Genomic DNA, 23190 nt, shown 5'->3' on the forward strand with positions numbered 1-23190 from the left:
GACTTGCAAAGTCGTCTTCAACAAAATGGCACCTCTTCTGATCGCCCAAGGTCGGGTCGTCCACGTGTGACGTCACGTGCAGAAACCGTCAAATCGCCCTACGTCACCTACGTGACAGATTTCTGCCGGGTACTTGAACCAGGGCTGAGATATTTAGAGGTCGACTGTCCTCACAGACCATTCAAAATCGGTTGCGGGCTGCCAATCTCCATTCTCGACGTCCATATCGTGGGCCAATATTGACGCCGTTGCATCAACGTCAACGTCTGTTGTGGGCTCAACGGCAGCTCCGTTGGACCAAGAGATACTGGAATCGACTCGTCTTTAGACGTGAATCCAAGTTTACGATCAGATTTACGGATGGCATAGAGTCTGGAGACGACGTCGTGAACGGTATGCCCAATGGGAACAACCGTTCCCGACTTCTGGTCATCCGTGGAAACCACACAGCTGCTGCTTACCGCGACCAGGTGCTCACCCCTTTCACGGCGGCTCATGGGCCAGGTCTACAGTTCCAGCCTGATAATGCTCGGCTGCATACCGCGATGTTGACAAGAAATCTCCTTCAAAACGCTGAAATCAACGTCATGGACTGGCCATCCAGGCCCCCTCACCTTATTCCAATAGAGCACGTTTGAGATGCACGTGAGAGAAGGCTTCGTGGTCTTAAGGGCCAACCTCAGAATTTGCAGGCAGTCGATGAGGAGATCGTGCTTTTGTCAGTGGTGAATGCGCTTGGCGGCCATACACAATATTGAACTGAGAAATTTCGATTTTGTATTCTTGTGACATGACATTCTGTATGCCCATGTTTTGGAACGGCGGTTTTAGCCAAATAGAACTGATTGTGGCACTGTCAGTGTATCGAGTACATCACGTAGATGTCAGCAATGAAATAATAACAATTTAACCATTTTACCATCTCTTGTTCTTTTATAGTGACCTGAAAAAAAAGAATGTAAAGTTTCTTTTTTGACTTAGTATATTATATGCTGCATGTGGTGCTTGCAATGTGTTGATCAGAGACATGTCCAACAGTGAGGCAGTTAAGGCTATATAGGCATCGTACAACGGTCAAAAGTCGATAGGGGAGATCGGTTTCAACCGCGATAAAGCAATAAAAAATATAGCAAAAAGCAATATAGAGAGACGAGAAAGAAACAGCACGGGGCGAGAAAACAGTAGTTGTGCAGGGATGGAAAGAAAGTCATGTTGGGTTCGACATAATTCTAAGAGAGCTGAGATAATATTTTCAATTTCATACTGTGACAGACAGCATGAATGTATAATGGTTTAGAATTTCCACGTTTAAACAATCTGTTATATGGGTAAGGACTGCTTGTAATAGAATGTTGTCATCGGCTGTTGTGAGTAAAAGTACAAATGTGTGCATGACAGGGTAATTCTAATAGTACAAAGCCAAATATATTAATACCTACCTTAACATAGTATAAGCTGGGCATAGACATTGTCATAGACATAGACATGGCATTCATCAACAGGCTTTTTTTGCAGAAACTTTACAGATCGCCAACATATAACCACTGCCCTGCACTGACACTGCAGGTACCATGTATAACAAGAGAAACATTGACGGACTTTGCACATGGGTGTTTGCCTGCGTGTTTGCTGCCTTGTGTGTGTGTGTGTGTGTGTGTGTGTGTGTGTGTGTGTGTGTGTGTGACAGAGAGTGAGAGAGAGAGAAAAAGAGAGGGAGAGAGAGAGGACGGGAGTGTTTGTTTTTTTTAATCGTCACACCATATTTCTGTCATGCCGCCTTGAATCAAAATTACAAAGAATTAACTTCATCGATCCTTCTTTCATTTCATTTTGTGCACCTTAAACATCGAATCCAATCTGATATGACCTTGGTTTTGTAACGTTGTCAGCAGTAGCAGGTTCTGAATATCAACATCGTTTATTGTTCCGTGGAAGTGTCAAGGGCGAGTTCTTCTCGTCCACGGGAATACCACCATAGAAAGTCTATGTTGACTTTTAACGATCATCATAGCTTAATTGTCTCGCTTTCCTTTGTAAGAGAGGGAAATGTGCCAGTATAACCCCATATACGCCTTGGGTGATGGCAGTAGCATCAGCTACTACAACTCTAGATTAAACAGCATGAAACCACTTGCAAGTCGGTTGTCAGCGATTAATGACTGTGGTTTTAAAATCATGGTAATTCTAATAACACAAATGCCAAGTAGAACAATATTCACCTTACATTAGTATAAGCTGGACATATAAATATTTCATGGTATTCATCAACAGGCTCTTCTTTGCAGAAACTTCAAAGACATGATCACAAAACATTCTATTCCAATGTACTTAAGAAACGTCCAAAGAACGTTTTAGGTACTACATCATACTGAATATAAAACGTACTTTCCTTCAATATTTGTAGAGGTGAAAATCTGATCGATGATTAATTACCATCTCTACACAATACAATCAAACAATAATAAAACTGAAACGGAAATTTACTATCAGTTTGATTGTGGTTTGAGAGGAGCACACAAAGGTAATTCATCAACATTGTCGGAAATAATAGTCATCGTGACAAAGTCAACAATCTGATTCTCTTATACTTCTCATAAAGAGATTGGTGTGACTGAACGGTATTTTTGAGACTGTATATATCCCCACTATGCTAGGGTGTTATTGCCTGTTTGGATGCATAAATCAAATAATGACCAGATATTCAAGTGTGCTTAATAAATGTTTTGCCGAGTGAACATATTCTGATTTCTTGGAGGATCGGATTCCAAACTGGCCGAATCTGCCGAGCTGACAATTTCAGGCTGCTGTGTCTGTCTGTTATTGGTTTCTGTTGCTGACATGCGGACGTCTGCTGTGTCTGTCTGTTATTGGTTTCTGTTGCTGACATAAGGATGTCTGCTGTGTCTGTCTGTTATTGGTTTCTGTTGCTGACATAAGGATGTCTGCTGTGTCTGTCTGTCTGTTATTGGTTTATGTTGCTGACATAAAAATGTCTGCTGTGTCTGTCTGTTATTGGTTTCTGTTGCTGACATAAGGATGTCTGCTGTGTCTGTCTGTTATTGGTTTATGTTGCTGACATAAGGATGTCTGCTGTGTCTGTCTGTTATTGGTTTCTGTTGCTGACATAAGGATGTCTGCTGTGTCTGTCTGTTATTGGTTTATGTTGCTGACATAAGGATGTCTGCTGTGTCTGTCTGTCTGTTATTGGTTTATGTTGCTGACATAAGGATGTCTGCTGTGTCTGTCTTTCTGTTATTGGTTTATGTTGCTGACATAAAAATGTCTGCTGTGTCTGTCTGTTATTGGTTTCTGTTGCTGACATAAGGATTTCTGCTGTGTCTGTCTGTTATTGGTTTCTGGTGCTGACATAAGGATGTCTGCTGTGTCTGTCTGTTATTGGTTTCTGTTGCTGACATAAGGATGTCTGCTGTGTCTGTCTGTTATTGGTTTCTGTTGCTGACATAAGGATGTCTGCTGTGTCTGTCTGTCTGTTATTGGTTTCTGTTGCTGACATAAAGATGTCTGCTGTATCTGTCTGTTATTGGTTTCTGTTGCTGACATAAGGATGTCTGCTGTGTCTGTCTGTCTGTTATTGGTTTCTGTTGCTGACATAAGGATGTCTGCTGTGTCTGTCTGTTATTGGTTTCTGTTGCTGACATAAGGATGTCTGCTGTGTCTGTCTGTTATTGGTTTCTGTTGCTGACATAAGGATGTCTGCTGTGTCTGTCTGTTATTGGTTTCTGTTGCTGACATAAGGATGTCTGCTGTGTCTGTCTGTTATTGGTTTATGTTGCTGACATAAGGATGTCTGCTGTGTCTGTCTGTCTGTTATTGGTTTATGTTGCTGACATAAAAAATGTCTGCTGTGTCTGTCTGTTATTGGTTTCTGTTGCTGACATAAGGATGTCTGCTGTGTCTGTCTGTTATTGGTTTCTGTTGCTGACATAAGGATGTCTGCTGTGTCTGTCTGTTATTGGTTTCTGGTGCTGACATAAGGATGTCTGCTGTGTCTGTCTGTTATTGGTTTCTGTTGCTGACATAAGGATGTCTGCTGTGTCTGTCTGTTATTGGTTTCTGGTGCTGACATAAGGATGTCTGCTGTGTCTGTCTGTTATTGGTTTCTGTTGCTGACATAAGGATGTCTGCTGTGTCTGTCTGTTATTGGTTTCTGTTGCTGACATAAAAATGTCTGCTGTGTCTGTCTGTTATTGGTTTCTGTTGCTGACATAAGGATGTCTGCTGTGTCTGTCTGTTATTGGTTTCTGTTGCTGACATAAAAATGTCTGCTGTGTCTGTCTGTTATTGGTTTCTGTTGCTGACATAAGGATGTCTGCTGTGTCTGTCTGTTATTGGTTTATGTTGCTGACATAAGGATGTCTGCTGTGTCTGTCTGTCTGTTATTGGTTTATGTTGCTGACATAAAAATGTCTGCTGTGTTTGTCTGTTATTGGTTTCTGTTGCTGACATAAGGATGTCTGCTGTGTCTGTCTGTTATTGGTTTCTGTTGCTGACATAAGGATGTCTGCTGTGTCTGTCTGTTATTGGTTCTGTTGCTGACATAAGGATGTCTGCTGTGTCTGTCTGTTATTGGTTTATGGTGCTGACATAAGGATGTCTGCTGTGTCTGTCTGTTATTGGTTTCTGTTGCTGACATAAGGATGTCTGCTGTGTCTGTCTGTTATTGGTTTCTGTTGCTGACATAAGGATGTCTGCTGTGTCTGTCTGTCTGTTATTGGTTTCTGTTGCTGACATAAAGATGTCTGCTGTGTCTGTCTGTCTGTTATTGGTTTCTGTTGCTGACATAAGGATGTCTGCTGTGTCTGTCTGTCTGTTATTGGTTTCTGTTGCTGACATAAAAATGTCTGCTGTGTCTGTCTGTTATTGGTTTCTGTTGCTGACATAAGGATGTCTGCTGTGTCTGTCTGTTATTGGTTTCTGTTGCTGACATAAGGATGTCTGCTGTGTCTGTCTGTTATTGGTTTATGTTGCTGACATAAAAATGTCTGCTGTGTCTGTCTGTTATTGGTTTCTGGTGCTGACATAAGGATGTCTGCTGTGTCTGTCTGTTATTGGTTTCTGTTGCTGACATAAGGATGTCTGCACTGTGTAATGAAGTCCTGTGCAGAAACGTGAGTAGTCAATATTGAAAAAAGCTATATTCAAAAATGTTTGCCATCGCATGTTTGAATCGCAAAGCAAAAGTGCAATGTTTCGTACTACGGTTTACCTCCCTCGAAACGAAGTAGCCGCGATATCGAACCCAGTCAGGGCCGGTGGATGTGCACTCATGTGTAATGATGCATTATCATTGGCCACTGATTCATTTGCAAATACGTTTAGCCGGCTCTTTGTTTGTGGCTTATGAGCCTGACAGGTGTTAATTTCAGACTGCATAAGGTCAATGATTGGAGTTGCGCATTGCATATTGTCATCAGCAGACAGTCAGGCAGACATTGAGTTTTCTCTCTGACAGATTCTTCTTATTTCTACGTAGATTATTTACTTCTTTGTGTACACAACCTAGATTGGGCTACTGCTCACGACCTCATATTCCCGGCAGGCATACTGTTTCAAGCTCCCCAAACCTATTCAGTGCGCATGCGCTGGGGGAAAAATAGTGAATCGTTTGAACTCCGATTTCGCAGGCTTTCTTTCATCGCGGTTTTTTCAACTTTATAGGTTGAACTGGCGTTTTTGATGATGTGTGTCGGTAACTGCATACCGAAAGGTATTAGATTCTGCAAAGTTGTGCTTTATGTTGCATGTGACCTTTAAGGAAACTTTCTTTGAATAGACCCAGTAATCCTATGTCATCTTCACATTGTTGTATGGTCTGTTTGTTGTTTTACTCCGCTACCAGCAGCATTCCCGGTGGTGGGCTATAAATAGTCGAATCTGGACGAGACAATCCGCCGATTAACAGCATAATTCTCGATCTACGCATTTTGGACACGATGCCTTGTGTCACCCAGTTCGGGGTTTCTGACCAACGGATCCGGTTCATTGAAACTTTGACAAATATGGGTCAGCCCACATGTTTGGAGATCATATTCATTTGCTGTGAACGAGATGTATGTATTTTGATGCAATTCGCAAATGAAAATATGAATTTTGATACACTGAAATCTTGAACAAAATGCTGGGTCAGCAGAGGCTAATTCTACCTTTCGAACTGTTTGTCGATCTTTATCAGCTAGACAGCATCTTGTTTTCACAACGTGGGAACACTAACACAGCAGCTTGTATTTATAGACGTACGTGGGCAAATGTAAGTTTGCGATGTGAAACCAGCATATGGCCATTGTCAACAAAACAACTGAGAATTATCTAATTATTAATTGTTGTCTAAGTCCCAAGTCACTCACCGTGATTAATTAATAATAACAAACTCCAAATATGTTAACACTGTAATTTTAAAGTGCAGTTGAACTACACTCTTAAACTAGACCATGTGCAAGACTGAATGCTTCTTTATTTAGTTTCTTCCTCTTTATTATTCATTTACGCTACATAAACAAATATTGCAGCTGTGTGATAGTGGTACATAAAAATACTCGAGTCTCGACCAGAATATCTATGAATATTGAATTACGCAGCGCGATGAGAGTGGCGGCATGGAATGATTCTTAATAAAGTGAGTGAGTTAAATTGTACTCTGCTTGTTACAATATTCCAGTAACATTAATTGGGGTAGACCAGGAATTGTCTTCACACATTGTACTCAAGTGTGGAATCGAACCCTGGCCTTCAAACCCTGGCACATGATCAAATGCGTTAACCAGTGGACTATCCCACCGCCCTGATTCTTTTTTTTCACTCATCATTGATACTTATAGATAGATTATTCACTTCATGCACTACTATACGTTCAATAGTGTCTTGTGTCTCGTAGGCCATGTGGCTGGGTGTTATATTGTAGCAGCGTTTTACATTATGTACATGTATGTATATTTCAGATATTCGTAACATGTGACAAATAAATATAATTTTCCCTTCCTCTCTCTCTCCCTCCCTCCCATCTCTCTCTCCTCCCCTCTCTCTCTCCTCCCTCCCTCCCTTCCTCCCTCTCTCTCTCTATAAAGGACTCATGAACAAAATGTTGAAGGCTCAACGTTTACGCTCGAAAGCAAAGACATGGAAACAGGTATATGTATTAGTCTGCATCTAGTTCGGTATTTAAAGTAGCAAAAGACGTCATATGCCTTTAACCTAAATAATCAAAGAATGTGTTCATTCAGGCAGTTTTTCTTTCTGATTTCAACTACCACATACTCGATGGGAATACAGTCAAAGGGTAGTATGAAATTGTTTGTACAAACTGTTTTGGTGCATACACGTGCTCAATGTACCCATCGTCTCTTTTCGTTACGAGCATGTCAATGTCAAACTCTCACTGTGTCCCACTGGGCAGTTTCTCCTTAACGTTAATGTACTTCGACAGGCCACCAAAGCAGCACCGCGGCTGTAAGCAACGCAAATTTGAAAGAAAGTCTAATGATCTTGTTCATTTTACTGCGAATTAGAGCGAGAAATATACAAATGCCCGATGACATGTTCAGGTAGTTAGTTGTGGAAAAAGGGTTGTATTGTTGTGCAATATGGGGAGGGGTGGGAGATGGGGGTTAGTTTTTTGTTGTAATTTTTTAGGGGGTAGGGTGGTGGTGGTGGTATTCTTTGCTTGTTTTTCTTTTCTTATTTGAAGAAAGACAAATAATTAACAGAGATGGCAGTGAATAGTTTCCGTTTCGATAATAAATATCTGTAATGTTTACTAATATGACGCAGCTGTCATCATTATTAATGTCATCATTATTGTCATCATCGTTATCATCATCATTCGACTGTCAATTACTGAAATGGTGGGCGGTCGGGTAACCAAGTAGATAAACCGTTCGCTTGTTACGCCAAAGACCTAATGTTTGAAATGCATTCATTCCTGGTGTGATATTGCTTGAATACCACCAAACGCAAAGCAAACCTAAAACCACTCACTGAAACACTGAAATAACAACACCCTTCAATACCTGTCTAAAATACAGGCAGAAATCATAATGTTTGAATTGCCCTCGACAACACATGTTGCATTACGGTGATTTATTACCACAGTCAAAGATCACGAAGAGTAAAGAAAGAGAATTGAACCACTTCCTAGAACACTCAACACCAGTAAGCGTCTTGACCATATGTTCTCCCTGAAATACGATGAAGATTCAGTTATATATTTAATTCACAAGAACAAACACGTGGTGACAGGAAGATAAGCTGGTATTTTCAATCTAAAGCCCCCTTAAGACGAGTTGTGTAACGGACACGCTATCTGTCACTCTTGTCTTTGCTGACAGATTAACAAATACACTTAGTTCAGTTTCCCGGTCGGGGAGAGCTATATGGATTCTGTTAGACAAACTGACAGATGGTTTTCGGCAAACATCGTCTCGATACGATTATTGGAATATCTTGATTTGGAAAGAGTATCAATAAATCAAAGACACTGTGAAAGCTCAATGACATTCAGAGTGAAAACTGGCTGAGGGAAGTGTAAGGTACATTTATCCTTAAAACAAGTTCTGGACACTTGAGAAATATTTGATTATTCATATTCGAATATTTCTTGGGTGACATATCTACACATTAATTCAGGGACAATCAAACACTCTAGCTACTGGCTGAGTGAATTGCCCTCAAAGCGCTCTTTGAAGCCATGAAATATTCCAGGTATATCACAGCATGTCAGTTTAGAGTCAGATGAAGGACAGAAGTGGGACAGACCTTTGCTCTTCACACGTGCTATTCCAGTTTGATCGACTTGAACTGATCTAAAGCAAACTGTGTTTCTGGTGAAAAGCGATCAACAGGGTGGTCAAAATCACTCACTTGGTTGACGTAACGCAAGTGCACAGGTCGATACGATACTGATGCTATTGCAGGTACCATATATAACAGGAGGAACATATATTTTTGACGGACAATGTACATGGGTGTTTGCCTCAGTGTGTGTGTGTGTGTGTGTGTGTGTGTGTGTGTGTGTGAGAGAGAGAGAGAGAGAGAGAGACAGAGTTTGTTTAATCGTCACACCATTTTCTGGCATGCCGCTTTGAATCAAAATTACAAAGATTTTCGATTTTCAACTATTATGACTAGGGAAGAGGACGGGAATTAACTTCATCGATCCTTCTTTCATTTCATTTTGTGCGCCTTAAACATCGAATCCAATCTGATATGACCTTGGTTTTTGTAACGTTGTAAGGTTGTGAATATCAACATAGTTTATTGTTCCGTGGATGTGTCAAGGGCGAGTTCTTCTCGTCCACGGGAATACCTCCATAGAAAGTCTATGTTGGCTTAACGATCACCAAAGCTTCATTGTCGAGCTTGTCTCGCTTTTCTTTGTAAGAGAGGGAAATGTGCCAGTATAACCCCATATACGCCTTGGGTGATGGCAGTAGCATCAGCTACTACAACTCTAGGTTAAACAACATGAAACCACTTGCAAGTCGGTTGTCAGCGATTAAAGACTGTGGTTTTATTTTCATGGAAACCAACAATAAAATAGAACACGGAAACCAACTAGATTTCGCTTGCTAGGGTGGGTAATGAATAGCACCGGAAACCACCCTGAACTGGTGCAAAATTCGGTCTCAGTTCATGGAAACCACAATGAAAATATAGGAAACTGCATGGATACCGACTGGAAATGTTGGTTTCCATGGTATTTGCCTCTCAGTTTCAATGTTCCGAAAAGCAACTTATTTTGTAGTGACAACTTTCGCCAGATGTGTCAACGTCAGGTTTCCACCTCTTCCCTAATTTGTACTAAGAAACCGTGAGGCGAGCATTACACCAATGATGGACAATGTATACAAAATAGTTTCGGCATCAAATTTCGACAATACAAGTGCAAACTACAATCGGAAAAAGGATGGAAAAGTTATGTGGACAAAGTTAATATGTGAAAGTGTGAAATATCAGTAAAAGTAACTTCGGCCTAATCATAGTCTCAATGGCGGAGATAGGAGATAGGAGATAAAGGACGTTATTGAGGAGAGACTCGTGTAGAAATGAGCAATATCTCTTTTCCAAAGCTGCGTATTTGAAACAGACCATGGCTTTTTGCAAATTAGTGTGGGATGATATTGTATTACAAAGAACACTTTTTGAAACTTAAACTATTGAGGATGTAGCTATCATGAACTCTCACTATGAAAAGAAACAGTTAGGAGGGGTCTTCTCAGGAGGGTGTCGCAGACGGTGTTTGAGGTCGGACAAGCAGACAGAGACTTCAGTTAAAATGAGATAATCTTTTAGGGGAATTAAACTCGGTTAGCAACAATTTAGTTCATAACAATTTACAAATAATATCTAGTCCTGTCGATCTTCGGGAGGTAACACATTTTGAGACATTACATATGATGACTGATTTAGGCTTTTCTGTGGGTATCATACTTTTTACACGTCTTAGCATAACTTTATGAAAGAAAGACACGTAAGATGATGCATTTAGTACGCATGAAAAACCGAGATGGCCCCATTAAGCTTGTGCCTGTAGACAGCACCAGCATTTAAATTACATGCCAGGTGAGTCGACGGCCCTTCGTTATACCTTGCTCAGCAACCTAATTGTCATTTCTAGTCTGATCTATTGTTTTTAGCATCTAGTCTTATATATTTGTAGCTTTTACCTGAGTGAACATGGTTCTCTGGTTATTTCGTCATATGTTATTTGCAATTGTGTAATTTTTATGGATACTGAGAAACAGCTTAAAATTCTGTTTCCGACAGTATTTTAACATCCATTCAGCAATAATAATTATTGAATAGCTATTAGCCAATAGCAGTTAAGTTAATCAAATCGCCACTTACTGTTCCGTTATAAAAGTTTTGCAATAAAGTTACGGAAAATAATAATGCAGTTGTGATCACGACATTATATTTCAGCAATGGCTCTTCTCAAAATGACTGTTAATCAATAACTATTCACTGTATCCAGTAATGACAGGTGGACAATAACAGCTTAGCACTAACTATCTTGAAGACAAACAACAAGATGACGTATAATGGTAGGTTTTCTTGACACAACACTAATTAAGCGGGAGTGGGCACTCTTTGAGAGGGTGCAATATGTCAAGTCGAACAAGTCACGTTGCAATTGATTTTCTAAAGCTTCTTTTAGAGCATAAAATGAACGTCGGCCTTGCTATCGGAGAGATTCACGATGTTTCTATACGGGCAAGTTCCATGTATGTGAGGGGTTCAGAGCATTGACATTGTCTGACGAGCCAGTTCGGTTGTTCACAGCTGTTTTAAGGTAAGACGATTAGTTAGGAAACATGCTGTGGCTCTTTAGTTGGCGATGGCTCGCAACGTTCCTGTCTCTCAGATACTAAAAAGTCTCCAGAAGAGGGGAGTGATGACAGTTAGGGAGTGGAGGGTGTATATGTATTACGCTTTTGTAAAGTAGAAACGTAGATCTAAGTGGCGAACGTTTGATATTATCTACGTCTGCACTCGCAAACATGTTGAAATAACATTTCTTTCACAGATACCTCCTGAATGTAGTGATTTAAGATGCACGTTTTCGTGTTGGTTAATTATGTTCAGACACCTTTTGGAAAATAAGAGGGGCTTTCGGTAAAGTGTAAGTTTGCGGTAGTGAAGATATGCTTGTAGAAAAATATGCACATTTATCACTCTAGTGTTCTTGAGGCAGTTACTCAGCTTTGGTCAATGAATCTTTTGGGAAGATTTTTTGCTGGTTTTGCTTATTACGCATTTGTGATTTGCCTGATTTCATTCTTTCTATTCAAAACTTTTATTCGGCATTAGGGGGCCTTAGATCCAGGGTACAAACAATATTCAGTATTCTGGTGGAAAGCTATAACGAATACGTAATAGCTATTGCAGGAGATTTCCCTGATTGCATCACTTGTTAGTGTGTGAACTTACCACGAGGACACGCGAGCTTCTTTCAGATACATGTATTGGCATACCGGCCATTTTTATGTTTCACAATCTGCGATCAGCGTTCTTTAAAACAGGTACAGTCTGTTTGCAGTGAAAACGTACCGATGAATATCACTTAATTACAAAAAGATGTAAATGGAATCAAACGAAATTAAGATTGCGAATCCGAATACTTTTACCATGCCAGCTGAACATTTAAATCTCAAATGTTATTCAACATAGGATAAAAGTTGCTGAACAACCGATCATAGTTTAAAATCTCTATCTCAAATCGTTTGTATTACAAGGGGACATGTACATTAAATGAAACGCCTAGAACAGGTGCATTTATTTCAGTGTTACAACTACTGTGTTTACCCACTAGCGTTTTGAATCTCTGGGCGTTTGTTAAACAACCTTAATCCTAAGTTGAAATTTAATGTTCTGTTGACAAGATAAAATTATGAAGATTTCACTTTCTTTGATTGACCTGTTTGTTTAAAGTGAAATTCATCGGTACGTTTTCACTGCAAGCAGACTATAGCAGCAGACCCAAACCTAGTCACGATCGACACGGTTCAATGAGTCTCGGGTCAATGAAAGTACAGGATCGATTAATCCAAAACCAAGCTCTACAAAATGGAGTTCAAATGGCAAATCAAATTACCGCAAACGTTCACAGGCTACTTGAAACCAATTAGATGATTGGAAACTGTCCCGTAGCCCATCGCCATGTTGCCCAAAAGACGTTGCCGGTAACAGTTGCTGGTCACTCGTAATGTTTACGAATAAATCCTATTCCAATTCCCTTAAACTTAATTGATAGACATGGTCGTGTCTGAGGGCACTGAATTACCCATCATGAGACACATGCTAGATTTTGCTATGGGCGGATTATGGTGTCCAGTGTGCACTATGACTAAGCGAACCCATCTCAAGAGACTAACGCTTAGTCCCTGAATATATATAATTTCCTCGGTTATAAGCAAATCCATTTAAAATGAAAAAGAGAACAAAGTAGACGTGAGGTTGAGAACCTGGGGAAATGCAGACTAGCTTCATATAACAATGCACGGAGGGCTCGGCTGTAGGGAAGATAATATGGTTCAGGGACTGTGAGACAGACTACCATCTCCGCAGTGTGCTTGGAAGAAGCACTGGACTGTACTATTGAAAACATAATAGCGCCAATAAACTTTGATCATGTTTGTGAGGCGTGTTGCCTTTGAAGGCGACAACGACTGGTGTCACCATGCACGCATAAGATGCTCACCGCCAACAGAACAACATACATGTCACGATGAACCCTAATCTTTACCTTGTTGAACATGTCTAGGATATGACAGGGAGATGTCAGCGCCGCCGACCACGTTGACTAAAGTTGGTGAGGCGCTGCAAGAAGAGCGGGGTGATGACGTTGCGTCGCGTGAATGAAAGTTTAACGTACTGCTTATTAATGTCTCACCCCTATCGTCCTTCATATATCATTGGTGGTCAGAACTTTTCCTGTCAGACGTCACTTCCAATTGTAATGTATTCTCAATCTGTTACTGGGGATTAATATCTCGCACACCAAATTGAAGTCCTTTCGGTGAATCCCTTACTCTATTAATAAGTTTGTCTTCGTGCCTGTTAAGTATTAAGCATTCAGAAGGATCGGTTGGTTGCCAGTTGATCAAAGTGCTCGAACGCAAAGACCCGGTTTCGATTCCACATATAGGTAGTAGGTGTGAAGATCCTGGCGTCCCTGGTTGCGATGTGGCAGGGATAGTGTTAAATTCGGCGTGATGAAAATGAAAAAGGTGTCACTCAGAATCAGTAACGAGACCAAATGCCCTGGAAGGGAGTATTCATGTCGCTGTTTTTCCCTTTCTCCATTATTTGAGTAATATCAAAACTTCCCCGATGCCATGTTAATGTAATGTTGACAACAGAAAAGGCGCAGTCATTCTTAAAGTGCTATTCCCTTTGATGTTATTTTATGCTACTAACAGAGCTGTAATGTTTGAGTTACTGAAATGTGATGGAGTGTTTCCTTAGTTTGAATAAGGACCTCACATCATTTACTAATGTCCTAGCATCTAGCTTATAGATGTTTATATTGTCAGGAGACTATGCTTGTCGTAAGAGACTACTAACGGGATCGGATGGTCACTCGGTTGACACAGGTCATCGGTTCCCATTTGTGCAGGTCGATGCTCGTGTTGTTGATCACTGGATTGTGCGGTCCAGACTCGATTATTTACAGATCGCCGCCATATAGCTGGAATATAGCGGCATAAAACTCAACTCACTCACTCACTATAGATGTTTATATGCATATTAAGATAATATTGAATGTCAACATTTGACGCGCCTACAGGATTAGGTGGAAAGTATGGGTGTCTGAGATGGCATATCCTTTTGTGTATCTAATGTTTAACATAGTTATCTCAAAGTCAGCAATATCGAATCTATATAATTGACATAGACAAGGCGAACCTGACCAGTCACCCCACCCGATCGAGGTAATCGCCTCTTACGACAATGGATATGCGAAAGATGTTGGATAAAAATAAATGTTGCCGAAATATTTCAGCAACGATGTGAATATGTGTTTTACAAAGACAGGATGGATATTATAAGTTATCACATCGTGTCTCGGGAAATACAGGGTTTTATCAGTCCCGAGTAAGGTTGTATGTCCTAGAATCCCTCCGGCTCGGGGAATACAACCTTCCGAGTTCATGATGATAACTACTCTCATTTACTCTCCTCCTCATACCCCTATCAGACCCCCTGGTCCTTGGAAGGCACCACTTACGCCATTCATCATGCAAAGCAGCATCCAAAAGAGCTAGGGTTTGTATAGGATACATTTCTTACAACCGAGTAAGGTTGTATTCCCCTCGCCTCCGGCCTCCGGCTCGGGGAATACAACCTTGAGAGGGACTGATAAAACCCCGTATTTCCCTCGACACGATGTGATAACGCATTTATCTAGCTGAATGTTTTCCCTAATTTAAAACAAAGCAACACGCATCGAATCGACCTGTGTTCATATACGTGAGATGCCACTGTTTGACCTCAATGCACCGCACGTTACTAAAGGCTTGTCGATGCACGCTTTTCTCACTTCGCGTCGTCATAGCGGGGTGATATGACAAATACCTGCCTATTATTGCAACACAAAGACTATTTGCTGACTTAAACACATAATTCCTCTAAGACCTGCAGGCCTAGTAAGACATAGGAACGTGATACCCTGTATTTTGATGAAGCTACAGTATCAACATGAAATCCATGACGAAGTTTCCTGAAACGAATTGTCATTGAACAGCTGGCCTCATGGTCACATGAAGAAGAGCCTCGTTCTGACTCGTTCTTTCCTTTGTAGGATTGTTGGTTGGTCCGTTGGTTAGTAGATAGGTTGGATGGTTCGTTGGTTTATTCGTTCGTTCGTTCGATCGTTCGATCGTTCGATCGTTCGCCCACCCTTCTGTCGCTCGAATGATCTACTACATTATATGATGTATTATGTCACAAGAGAGCTCCAAGTCAGCCCGGTAGAGTCAGTTCGGTGAAGAACATCACAATCGACAGGCGAGATTTTTGCAAGTGAACATGCCAACTAATCAGCCTTGGCCTGCTGAGACTTCATCGATTCAGCCTTATGTACCGCCATCGAAAGCCTTGTTCGTGAGCTGGCTTCTAAGAAACCAAAATTCTAAAAGACCTTTTTGAGCGTTAGAGTGTACAACTGGCAGACACGCTGAGACCAGATGATTTTGTTGTGTACTACTGGCAGACACGGTAAGGTCTGATGATTTTATTGTTCTCTCTCTCTCTCTTTCTCCCTCTCTCTCAGCACATGGGGTAGTTTCCGGAAACTACAACTTTCATTCAATAGATATTACTCGTAACGGCTACCCATCTACTTGTTTAGAAAGTTTTGTGTTTTTACCAAAGTAACAGCTACTGATAACCTTAATTACACGAAGACATGTCCAAACTACGCGGTACGATGTGTAGAGCTTAACAGACCATGGACAAATCACCCTTTAACGTAATAATGATACAGGAGACGGGGAGTGGAGATACATGCACAAAGAACATATTTATGTACCCCTGTAGTTTTGCAATGATAGGTTTTCAACACGTACATAACCACAATTGTTTTAACATGAGATATATCTTCTGACCCGTAGTGTCCTTTGAATCACAAACAAGGACAACATGCTTGGAAACCGTGTTGGTTTTATGATGATAACTACTCTGATTTACTCTCCTTCTCATACCCCTATCAGACCCCCTGATCCTTGGAAGGCACCACCTACGCCATTCATCATGCAAAGCGGCATCCAAAAAGAGCTAGGGTCTGTATAGGATACATTTGTTGCGAACGACTGATGATTCTGATTTACATACAACATCATGTCTGCGCATGGACCTGGAACATTTAATTTTGAATTTATTGGTGGATCTGAATGTTCAAAATGTCCTGTCGCGTGTCTTATATGATTTAAGGTCAGTACAGAATGTAATCTCCATGTGCCTGTATGACAGCCAGCACTCTCCTCCTCATACCCTTATCAGACCCCCTGATCCTTGGAAGGCACCGCCTACGCCATTCATCATGCAAAGAAGCATCCAAAAGAGCTAGGGTCTGTATAGGAGGTTACATTTGTTGCAAACGACTGCCAATCCTGTCCCAGGTATGCTGCAAATGGATAAAATCGGGGCTAATGCAATTCGGGAGATATTAGGGGGCGCTTAGGTAAGTCATTGTGTACTGTAATCATTTTTATATGTACGCCTATCTGCCTATCCTTTGGTATCTCTAGGTCTCAAGAACTAACCCAAAAAAGTTGCGCAGACGGCGATCATGTTGTAAACTGGTGCCTTTTGTAATTCATACAATATTGCAATTCTGGTCCCTCCGTTTCCACAACAAGATCTATTGTTTGACTCATATTATCGATATTGGCGTGTTAGGTGTACTTTCATGTCTCTCCAAACAATCTCAGATTGTCTTCAGTAGTGCCTACAGATGAACTTGTAAACCGATGCTTTTAATGTTTATGTGATATATTTTGTTGCGTCCACTAAGTCATATCATCGTGTAGAAAATACCTCACACACAGAGTCATCATGTTGGACAGGAATTGTAGCAATCAGATGACTTGTATTTTGACGTCGGGGGACATTCGCCATCTTCTGAAAATTCCTGTTGCACTTTAAACGACAAGTGAAGATATATTTCTCACCTGCATAATATGCAAATTTTGCAGAATAATATACGTTACGCTGTGTTGTCAGATCAGTTTGTTCAGTGCTTTAAAACTAAAAGAAGCAAGCCATTTCTGTGTCCTTCAAAACCTGTGCTGAAAGAATCGATTTTATAATAAACATGGTACCAACGGAGATTCAGATCACTTAAAGCCGTGCACCATATGCTTAATACCATGTGGAAATCTGAAAAACGTTCCCCCTATTAGGATGTACAGTAGCTGACAAAAAGCTGTAATTTGGATGAGGGGTGACGTCATTCCGCAATTCTCTTAAATCTCTTCAGAGGAAAGACATTTATGAATCAATAGTGATGTCACGTGTTCGCGAGTGTATCCTGTTGTATCACACACGACAAACGCCAGCAACTGTGTGTTATTGTACATCAGAAACTCAACAAAGAGTGCTTCACTGGAAAAATAGGGTATTGCGTCTGCCTTCATTTCAGTAAACCGCGTCAAATTTTGATATTTTCTCTTCATGTCAACCTGAAACCTTTGTGAGCCACTGAATGGTGTAACCTTCATGATATTCGTGTATCGTCAGAAGGGGAATATGTACGATTGTACCTCAAAATAACATCTGCACAAAATGAACGCTGACAGAGAGGTAAAACAACTGAATCGAGAATATCCCGTTGCCCAACATCCGTAAAGACATGGTTTAGACCTGACATTTAGCAATCCATGCCTCGTGCGACGCAACTGAGGGGATCGTATGGTTCGTTGACTTGGTTGACACATGTCATCGTATCCCAGTTGTGTAGATCGATGCTCGTGCTGTTGATCACTGGAGTGTTAATTTACCTTTATATTTAATTGTGATGAATGTTGTATCTATTTCGACATGGCGAATGCAACTTGTTAAGTTTGGTAAGAGGGAAAAGATATTTTATAGCTAAAAAGTGCAACAGATAAGCCAGTTGCAGTCACACTTCAACCTATTTGACCGCACCACAACGGTATGGTCCAGTTGAAACCTTTATGTTCTGAGAAATCACACTAGTTCTGTACTGAGATACGATCTGTGATGAACAAACATTGGGGAATCAAATCAGTCAAGTTTTCCAGAAGTCTCTAGCGAATATGTTTCAACCAATAAATATTGGAATGCGTGAGTCAGATTGGGAGATAGTTCTTAATAAGAAAACAATCTCCTTTTCCTGAAGAAAAAGAACTGAATCAATACCTGGGGCATTTATAAACAGAATTGTACATCTTGATGACTCCAATACTTACTAGGCATTTTTCGAGTGCATAATAGTATTGCGTGACTAATGGTGGACGATTCGTGAAAACCATCTGGCTTCCTATCAGATTACAGTATCGAACCTAATCGTAGTCAACCATCGTCACACAGGGACATGTTCTAATTGACGGTTCGCCCTGGATGTTAACTGATGGGCTGACCTCAATAGTTTGTGTTAGGAAGACAATGTGCTGACGGCTTTCCTTATGTGTTAGAGATAAGGATAGCTGTGTCAGTTTTGTGTGAGACATATTCGAGTTGTTGCTGAAATGTTCTGAGCGTATCTGTGGTGGACTGTGCTGATGGAGTTACTTGCAAATTATTCTGGAACGTAATTTCTTTCGAAGTTCACATAAATCTGTCTCCAAGGCTGGAGATATCTGGAACCTACTTGTAAACAAAGCTTCCTCTTGGAGGTGTAAAATGTCCTCCACAACAGTAGTCAAGCAGAGAGGCCGACCCTCCTGAACTTATCGGAATCATTCCGAAACAATCATGATCATTCCGCCATTCCGACAATTCCAAATCCATGACAAGTTTTTGAAAGAATATTGTCTTACTTAATGGAGGGTTAGGATCATCTTTGAATATTAATAATGATAATTAAATCATATAACACTTTATTTACAGAAGTTGTCAAATTGTTTACACATGAAAGTAATCCAAAGGTGAGTAGGCTGTCTGATAAATTCCAAACAGTGTTTATATAATTCACTTAACATTCACAAACACTGCTGCTGAGTACTGCAAACCGGATTCATTTGTATAACAGTTAGTTGTAGGAAGACAATTTGATGGCGTCTTTCATTATGTGTTAAAGAGAAAAGGATAGATGGATGTGAGCCATAATCCAGTTGTTGCTGAAAAGTTCTGGACGTGTCTATGCTGGTCTGTGCCGATGGAGTTAGTTGCTAATTTTGCTGGAACGTAATTTCCCCCTAGCCTCACACAACTCTACCTCCGGTGAGGGAGATGTCTGGAGCCCACGTGCGAAAAAAGCTTCCTTTTTGGGGGTGTAGAACGTCCTCCACAGGAGCAATTGCACCACAGCCTTGCATAACGCTTGTCGCACAGTTCGTTCGTCATTGTATTAACTGACTTCTGCTCGTGTGCATTGTCCTGGTGGAACAACACCTGAAGATCCGGGTCAGTAATGGTCTTCAGCGACCCATGTTTGTCGTAAGAGGCGATTATGAGATCGGGTGGCCAGACTCGCTGACTTGTTTTACACGTCGTTGTATCCACATTCAATTATTTACAGAGTGCCACCATTTGGCTGTAAAAGTGCTGAGCGCGGCGTTCGACATGGTGAAAGCGGCCCTCTTTTTACATTTGGTAACATGGAAGAGAACAGTATTTCACAAAAACATGTAAAAGTTACACCTATTACATCCAGAGGTGTTGATCGAGGCTCATGTTGTTGATCATTGCATTGTCTGCTTCAGGCGAGTTTATTAATTTTACAAACGCCATTTAGCTTTAATATTGCGAAGTTAGGCGTTAAACAACAACCAAACCAAACCAATCAGAATCTCTGAAGGACATTTAGAAGTGGAAGGCATGAGAAAGGCCAGATTTATGGATGTCAACTTTCTTATTGTGGATAACACGACGGTTCGGAGTGCATGCTTGCTCCTTCATCAGGTGAATAGTAGGCGTATAATGGATATATATATACAGAGGCGCTACATGCTCAATAACATTGAAGTTGAAAATATAATGCAAACACGAGGTCAGTAATGTACTAAAGCAAACCTGGTTATTGGCTTGATGGAATACAACACAAATAAGACGAGGCCAGTGATAGGCTAAAACAACATGAGGAGGCCAGTGATAGGCTAAAACAACAAGAGGAGGCCAGTAATAGGCTACAACAGCATGAGGAGACCAGTGATAGGCTAAAACATTACGACTAGGCCAGTAATAGGCTAAAACAACATGAGGAGAGCAGTGATCGGCTAAAACAACATGAGGAGGCCAGTGATAGGCTAAAACAACATGGGGAGGCCAGTGATAGGATAAAACAACATGAGGAGGCCAGTGATCGGCTAAAACAACATGGGGAGGCCAGTGATAGGATAAAACAACAACAAGAGGAGGCCAGTAATAGGCTAAAACAACATGGGGAGACCAGTGATAGGATAAAACAACATGAGGAGGCCAGTGATAGGATAAAACAACATGAGGAGGCCAGTGATCGGCTACAACAACAAGAGGAGGCCAGTAATAGGCTAAAACAACATGAGGAGACCAGTGATAGGCTACAACAACATGAGGAGGCCAGTGGTCGGCTACAACAACAAGAGGAGGCCAGTGATAGGATAAAACAACATGAGGAGGCCAGTGATCGGCTAGAACAACAAGAGGAGGCCAGTAATAGGCTAAAACAACATGAGGAGGCCAGTGATAGGCTAAAACAACATGGGGAGGCCAGTAATAGGCTCAAACAACATGAGGAGACCAGTGATCGGCTAAAACAACATGAGGCCAGTGATCGGCTACAACAACAAGAGGAGGCCAGTAATAGGCTAAAACAACATGAGGAGACCAGTGATAGGCTACAACAACATGAAGAGGCCAGTGATAGGATAAAACAACATGAGGAGGCCAGTGATAGGATAAAACAACATGAGGAGGCCAGTGATCGGCTACAACAACAAGAGGAGGCCAGTCATAGGCTAAAACAACATGAGGAGACCAGTGGTCGGCTACAACAACAAGAGGAGGCCAGTGATAGAATAAAACAACAAGAGGAGGCCAGTGATCGGCTAGAACAACAAGAGGAGGCCAGTAATAGGCTAAAACAACATGAGGAGGCCAGTGATAGGCTAAAACAACATGGGGAGGCCAGTAATAGGCTAAAACAGCATGAGGAGACCAGTGATCGGCTAAAACAACATGAGGAGGCCAGTGATCGGCTACAACAACAAGAGGAGGCCAGTAATAGGCTAAAACAACATGAGGAGACCAGTGATAGGCTACAACAACATGAGGAGGCCAGTGATAGAATAAAACAACATGAGGAGGCCAGTGATAGGATAAAACAACATGAGGAGGCCAGTGATCGGCTACAACAACAAGAGGAGGCCAGTAATAGGCTAAAACAACATGAGGAGACCAGTGGTCGGCTAAAACAACATGAGGAGGCCAGTGGTCGGCTACAACAACAAGAGGAGGCCAGTGATAGGATAAAACAACATGAGGAGGCCAGTGATCGGCTAGAACAACAAGAGGAGGCCAGTGATAGGCTAAAACAACATGAGGAGGCCAGTGATAGGCTAAAACAACATGGGGAGGCCAGTAATAGGCTAAAACAACATGAGGAGACCAGTGATCGGCTAAAACAACATGAGGAGGCCAGTGATAGGCTCAAACAACATGAGGAGGCCAGTGATCGGCTACAACAACAAGAGGAGGCCAGTAATAGGCTAAAACAACATGAGGAGACCAGTGATAGGCTACAACAACATGAGGAGGCCAGTGATAGGCTCAAACAACATGAGGAGGCCAGTGATAGGCTAAAACAACATGAGGAGGTCAATGATAGGCTAAAGTAGCATAGTAATGATAAGGTAGAGAATAACTAGTTTGGAGGCCAGTTATGCAATACAAAGGGGAGAGAAAGAGAGGGGAGAGAGAACATAGGATGAGAACTGTGTTTACATAAGTGGGTCCCCAGCACAGATGTTCGTATTTGAAGAAGGTAGAGTTAGTGGGATGTCTTCCTGGTCCCCTGATTGCCTCTTGAATTCTTACACACAGCTAAATAATGGCCATTGAGCCAGCACCAGCCTCGAAGATACATCTGCTGCAATACCATGTTTCGTGGATGGATGTGCGCATACTTAGTTCGAGATTCTTGATAACATTCCTGATGAAAACTGTGCTCGTTACAAATCCTTCATATGGTGCCTGGTGAATCAGTGATTTTAATGATGAGATTCGTTCAAATGCAAACTGGCATCATTGGATGTTTTGTGCATTTGAAGGCGCACAACGCTGTTGGTTAATAGTATTATTACAGTGAACGATGCTCGCTCCTAACCTTACAAAGGATAAGATATTTATTTTTGGTAATGTTCTGAACCTATATAGCAACTTAAGCTGTGCTGCTGTTGTACATGGATAATTAGGTTCTCAACCTCTTCTGACAAATCGCTTTGTACTCATTGTGACGCATTGATGGAAGTTAATTCCACGTCGGTAGAGTGGGTATATAAATATCATGTATAATGCTTTGCTAGATTAGCCAACTGTAAATGCAGACATCATTAGCTGAAGATCTATTTACAGGCTTCTCAGATGGTTTTATATATAATGTCTTTCCATGAACCTGTGGAAGGAGAGTCAAGGAAATGTTGAAGAACAAATGTGTATCGGTTATATTTGGCATAAAAAAGACATTTTGCCTTTTGGGGTGGACTTACTTGTCAAAGCGCTTACAAGATATGGAGAAACGCAAGCGATGTTTCGGTTATGTTATTAGCCAGAAGTGGTAGATGGGCTAAAGCGTGATTATATAACTTCATGACAGAGTTAATGTCTACCTGATAACGCAATATACTTAAAGAACTGGTCAGAAAATGGAATCTACTATTACATGTGGAGGACGTTCCGTTGTGATTCATTATGTTCACAGGTTATAATCATGTTTGCACATGGAACATTTCCTCATATTTGTGCAGTCATCAGCCATGCAAAATTGAATTTATCAGCCAAGAGTGTATATTATAT

The 23190-nt window shown here is 41.2% G+C and overlaps 1 protein-coding gene across 1 annotated transcript; it reads left to right on the forward strand.

Moving 5' to 3' along the window:
- Positions 1–395: 395 nt before the first annotated feature.
- Positions 396–22013, forward strand: LOC137280993 (involucrin-like). Its single transcript, XM_067812162.1, has 2 exons — positions 396–632; positions 20373–22013. Exons 1-2 carry the CDS (start codon positions 396–398, stop codon positions 22011–22013), a joined length of 1878 nt encoding a protein of 625 aa, XP_067668263.1.
- The last annotated feature ends 1177 nt before the right edge of the window (positions 22014–23190 follow it).

The sequence above is a fragment of the Haliotis asinina genome, chromosome 4 (genome assembly GCF_037392515.1).
Source record: "Haliotis asinina isolate JCU_RB_2024 chromosome 4, JCU_Hal_asi_v2, whole genome shotgun sequence".
Classification (NCBI taxonomy): Eukaryota; Metazoa; Mollusca; class Gastropoda; order Lepetellida; family Haliotidae; genus Haliotis; species Haliotis asinina.